The sequence below is a fragment of the Seriola dumerili genome, unplaced genomic scaffold, assembly GCF_002260705.1.
Source record: "Seriola dumerili isolate Sdu_G_001 unplaced genomic scaffold, Sdu_1.0 BDQW01000025.1, whole genome shotgun sequence".
NCBI lineage: Eukaryota > Metazoa > Chordata > Actinopteri > Carangiformes > Carangidae > Seriola > Seriola dumerili.
In genome coordinates this window covers 11901248-11907253 of record NW_019174280.1, presented here as the reverse complement: position 1 = coordinate 11907253, position 6006 = coordinate 11901248, and the positions used below count along the sequence as shown (strand labels likewise).

At 39.6% G+C, this 6006-nt stretch overlaps 1 protein-coding gene across 1 annotated transcript in view; it reads right to left on the bottom strand.

Annotated features, from left to right (window-relative positions):
* The window catches only part of LOC111236658, a 7657-nt gene extending 1927 nt beyond the window's left edge, over positions 1–5730 (bottom strand). Inside the window, exons 1-2 of the mRNA XM_022765476.1 lie at positions 5581–5730; positions 832–1379 (exon numbers count right to left, since the gene is read on the bottom strand). Of these exons, the coding sequence (XP_022621197.1) occupies positions 832–1373 (542 nt within the window). The 5' untranslated portion in view covers positions 1374–1379; positions 5581–5730. The remainder of the gene's footprint in view (positions 1–831; positions 1380–5580) is intronic.
* Positions 5731–6006: the final 276 nt, after the last annotated feature.

Sequence of the window (6006 nt, the reverse complement as noted above, 5' to 3'; positions counted from 1 at the left end):
TGTATATATATATATATATATATATATATACCAAATCACAACAGAAGTTATCTCAAGGCACTTTACATATAGAGCAGGTCTAGACCATACTTTTCATAATATTGAGTACAGAGACCCAGCAATTCCCACCACGAGCAAGCGCTTGGCAACAGTGGCAAGGAAAAACTTCCTTTCAAGAGGCAGAAACCTCGAGCAGAACCAGGCTCAGGGTGGGCGGCCATCTGCCTCGACAGGTTGGGTTGAGAGAGAGAGAGTCCAAAACCCAGACAGTGAATTTACAGTAAAATACAGAACAGACAACTTAAACAGTTGCTGAGCACCCGGGTGGTCTTGGGGTTGAGGTGCTGACCAGGAACTGCAATGGTCTCACTCTGTTCACTCATTTCTGGTCATCTCTCTCTCTCTATTAGTAATCTAATAAAGGCATAAAATGCTGCCAAAAATGTTGTAGATTAATTTTCTGTTAATGGACTAATCAGTGAACTGACTGGTTGTTTTGGCACTGCCAATCTCCTTGCACTAAATTCTGAATTCATTACTGTAAATGAAGGTGCTTTGTTGGGAGCGGTTGGTGGCACTCACACAGATCACACATTGAAAATGCTAACAAGACAGTATAGCCCAGCACCTACTGATGAAGTCAAAGTCTGGATGTCAAATATCAGTTATAGAAATAACAATAATAGTTTTCAACTGTCTGATAAAAGGCGAATCTCCTTTTAACAAAGACCTTGTTCACCAACAAACAAGAACTGGTCATTTTTAGCTGCTCTCTCTACATTTCAGCCATTATCTTTCTGAAGCTCAACACATCTGATTTGCTGCACTCACTTCTGCATCCCAGAAATGGCGTCCAACACGTCTCCCTCCAGCTGCTTCTCTAGATCTTCTTCAGCTTTCTCTACCACCTCGTGGCAGCTCTTGTGGTCCTCATGGATGCCGATGACATTTTCCTTGATCACATCCTCATAACGCTGTTCTCCCAGCTCTGCCTCCACAAACTGCACCAAGTTCTCCATCACTGCCTTGTTTCCATGCTGGATGGCCTGCAGATAAGCCAGCTCCTCTTTCTGGGCCTTAAGCCTCCGTGCTGAAGCAGTGTTAGTGCTGAAGTGGACCGAGCACTTGTCCGGTTGGGGCTCATAGTGCAGCGTAGGTGAGGGTGATGGTGAAAATGTTGCTGATGTGATCCAGTCATGGTTGTTTTTCAACCTTGCAGGCTCATCACCAGCTGCTTGCGATGTGTCATTGGTGGCCATTATGGTTGAATAAATGTCAAAGCCTGAACCCCAATCACCATCCCCACTTTGGCAGAGCGTTGGGGTTGCCATGGATACCCAGGCCAAGATGAAGGGCATCCAACAACGCCACATGGTAACCTGGAAAGAGGAGGAGGTGAGTTACTGTTAATGACATCTGTGAACTTTGAAGGCACAGTGAAATAAACATTTTAATGGCCTGGTTTAGCACAAGCAGGGTACAGTTAAAATATGTAACTTTCAGTATGTTTTCTGAATCATTACCCACAGTATACTTAATGAGCAAAACTGGAGAAAAGTATGGACATAAGGGTTATTATTCCATCATTATCAGCAGATTAGCAAATAAGTCATGATCCTTAGATAAAAATTTAAAAAAAAAATGTAAATTTGTGTTTAAAACATTTTTTAGAAAGTCAATATTTCTGCTGGACTGAGGTAATATTAAGAGTGGACCCTCATTTGTGCACTATCACCTTTTTAAATCAAAGCTTTTCCACTTTGCTCATTAAATCTTTACATGATTCAGTTGTGAATCCAAAGAACCTAAGGCCGTTTATGAAATGTATTAGCACAGTTAAGTCTAATCTGATGGAGCTTCCATGGCCATTTTAATTATATATTTTATTTTTACAATACTTTATGGAAGATAAAGCTGCATGTGGTACATGAATAGAAAAGTATTACACAAGGCATGTTTCTTCCCAACCAAGAACATCCTTAACCCTTAGTTAGTCAAGTTCAGATCTGAAAACAAATTGCCCAAATTGGGTCAGTGAATTTTAGCCACAAAAATACAAGATGAAGAATTTGAACTTGAACATCCAGGCTTTTAAAGATCGATCAGACCTTGATCCTGTGAGGTAACATTCTGTCCAATGAAGTCACCTCTGTAGCTCAAATGTTGAAGTTTGAATTTTTCATCTTGAATTTTGCTGCCTGAATTTCATCAACCACAAAAGTATGAATAATTGAATATTTGCCTTTTGAATATTGAACACTTCATTACTTATGATAAGTCTTGATATTGATTGAAATCTGTTTAAATTATGAAAACAAAGTGTGAAGCTCAAATCTCATGAATTCAGAAGGATGGTTTTCAAAGTATTATTGAATTCTGTGGCATTTAAATGTCACTGTAATGTATTCAGTAATATTTAAATTCCACAATTAGGTGTGCAGTTTCTCATAAGATTCTAATTATTATAACAATGACTTGCTTTTAACAGAAATCCACATGGCAACATCTCTGATTGTGCTTTTCAAGAGACAATGAAATGTCTTTCCTGGAGAAATGTGATTGTTTATTCATGCATTTCCATTGTTTTCTAACATAGAGATATAGCAACATGTAGAAATACTGCACACACTTGTGTGCTGCTTGGGTTGTGGTTATATACTGGCGAATGCCTCATGCTCTGTGGCTAGGTCATGGCTTAGCGGTTGCATGAGTTGTGTCACGCTAGGCCTGTAAAAGCTGACAACGCCCCTTGCAGCAGTGTTTGTGCTGTTTTTTTTTTTTTTGTAACTGGTGGGTTGTCTGGGGATCTTTCATTACATCTATTCAACCAGGTAGCTGCTTTTGCAAACTTTCTAACATCAGGTGAGATTTCATCACAAAGCTTTTTTTTTTTTGCGTGTGTTTGCCCCTTCCTCTGCATGTGTTACAGTGTTCAGTCAAACAGCAACAGCGTCACTTTATCATTATGCAGACTCTCATTCAGGCGTCTCTGCTCCGCATCTGGAAATACATTTGAAAAACTCAAACCAGGCCTGTGAGATAGAGGCACTGCAGAACTCTTTCTGCTGTCAGAGCACATTTTGGTTTCGGCTGCAGTTTACTCTTACAGCACCCTTGAAACTATTTCAACTTCTTGTAGCTCAACTGAAAATTTGAGTCAGTTGAATTACACCTATTGCCAAGCTGTTGTTAAGAAATGCAGAACGATCACCCAGCCATGCATGCCAATAGAGGTAGAACGGACACCGTAAAATTGTATTTATTTTAAGAAGGTTTGTGGTGTAGCCCAAACCAGTAAAACAACCAACTGTTGGCTGCTCTCTCCGTCACTCCCTCTGTTTCTGATTACTTTAAATGGTGACCTCACATATGTTACAGGAGCTGTAAGAAGAGTAGTAAACACAACCCTTCACACCACTACAGATTGCAAGCAGAGACACAATCCAGGGGCCTTACATCATGATATTAGGGTAATAAGTTTGGTTATTTCTATTGATTGACATGTGCATTGTAACGTACAGACTGATATCACTGGAATAAAACAGGTTTAATGAGTTTTGCCTGAGGTGACACATGCATTACATTTGTATCAGTAAACATCTCATACTGTATGAATGGGGTTTATTACTGGGACAGTTTGAATATACAGATGTTATTTACTTGTGAGTATTTGAAAACAGCCGGGCACTAGATTAGATATCTGCTTAAAATTGCCACTTAACATGGTGTGTGGTGTGTGCCCTCAAGTGTGCAAATCTTTAGAAAAACATGTTAAAAAGTCTAAATTGAATGTTTAACTCCTTTTTGAAATATTTGAAAGATCCAGAAAGCACATTTGTTTGAACTGACACTTGAATGGCATCTTCATCTTCAAAGACATTTAAAGCTACTTGACCGGAGAGCTGGAGCACAGCACGTCCAAAAGTTTTTATCACTCTGCAGCTTTACTCCACATGTTTGGATCAAAATCTTATGGCAAGAGTGACAACCCATCCAGCCTAATGACAGAACACAGCCAAATGTAAATGTAATTCATCTTAAAATATAACTTTATTGTCACTGCATTCAATTACCACCGCAGCAGTAAAAGGCACAAGTCAAAGGACATTCTGTGACATTAATTCAGTCTCTAAAAGGCCTGCTAACTGGAAGCACACATGCTCCTCTGCGCATCAGAGATTGGCAGGAGCAGTTGCCTTTGTCTTTGGAAATTGTCTGCACAGTTTCCACGCTGGCGTCTTATGGTTTAGTTGAAGCAGTGTTTGCGTTAGACTCGCTGTGGACTGTAGTGACCTTTTTTGGCTTCACTCTGACGGCTCTGTCATTGTGAAGTGGTTTTTTTAGAGGCTGACTTTTCTTTTGGCTTAAAATAGCAGAAGCTCGCCGGCAGAGGGAAAACAGCCACAAGCTCAGAGCACCATTAGGAGACTTTACTTCTTGTTTGTGTTGCTTAGAAAAAGCCAGATTAAATCCTTGTTTAGTGGTTTGTTCTAAGAGGAGTCCAATGATGATTGATGGATTTTTTTTTTTTTTTTTTAAGTGATTGATTGAACTCAAATTAATTCTTCCACAGATGCCCTGAACAACTTCAGGAAATGAATTAGAATATTTGCTGAGACCTGTGTAGTGTAGTATAGGTTGTGCATTAAAATATGCAATTGGTTTAAAGAATCTGTAATTTTTCCACATTGACTGAATCTTCCAATTACCATCTTGATTAGTTCATCATTTGTTCGGTTTCCTAAAGTCCAATGTGACATCTTTGAAGTACCAGATTTGTACAACAAATGGTCCAAAACTAAAGAATATTTACAGTCACAAAGGACAGAGAAAGCAGCAAATTAAAAAATTCCTAAGGTGGAGTACAGGGATGTTTGGCAGTTTTGTTTGAGAAATGACTTATACGATTTATAAGTTATCAAAATAGTTGCCAAATAATTAGCAGTCAGTGAATTGTTTCAGCTCCAAAATGAATAAGGATGGATTTATGAATTATGTAACTTGTAAATCCCTTCAAATGAAATGTAGACCTTTTTGAAATTGATATTCATGTGTGCTGTACTCCTCCTTAGCTGTGGGTCAGAGCTAATCTTGGTGTTTGTAGTGTGTCTGCAGCTCAACCTCGTGGCCCCTCTTGTCAAAGCTTGAACAGGTGTGTTTCACAGGCGTCACAACACTCAACTCCTTCAATGTCCATATGACAACAAGGTTCTTTGGCAATAAGCCATGTATAGCATAGAGAGGCCTCACAGGTTGAAAACATACTTGACAGAATGATAATAAGAAAGATAAAGACAGTGGAGACATGTTTGCACATACACACCTATACACAGACACTGTATTATAAAACTGTCAGAAAAATGTCTCTTCAACTCTGAAACAACCATTCATGGCAACAGCAGTATTTTAGAGCCATACAATAATTTAAATAACTGTATAAAATAAGTATAAATTCCACAAATGTGCACTTCAAATTCGATTTTTCTACTTTTACTAGTGGCATACAGGATGAGTAAGCCTCAGCTTCCCATCATACTGTACCCTACCTAAAAGTTTCATAAATCCAAAAACCAAACTTACCTAACTCCAGTAATTTTTCACAGCTAAATTCTGCCACTTCCACTTTCTCAGTCAAGCGAAACGACTCAAAAGGTTTTCGGGACCACTATTCACAAGCACAGAGAGCAAATACTCACTCGGTTTCCTTCTTCATGTCAGGGGAAAAAAAAAATGCAGACACACGCACACACAATTAGGGTTTGGCTGGAGAGTGTGGTCGTCTGTGTGCCCCTGTCTGCTGCTGGGAGGGGATAGCAGGGGAGGGGGATGTTTGTAGAAAAAGGCTGAAACTGAATGATTTCTTTCTTTGCAGTGGAAAGAGGGGCTGGCAGAAGGAGGGGTAAAGCACGAGTGTAATCTGCTTCACATCTGTGGGCTCGGGTGGGGGACAGAGGAAGCAAGAGGGTTCCTTAGTATGGGGTGGGAAATGTCTTTTTATGACCGTGC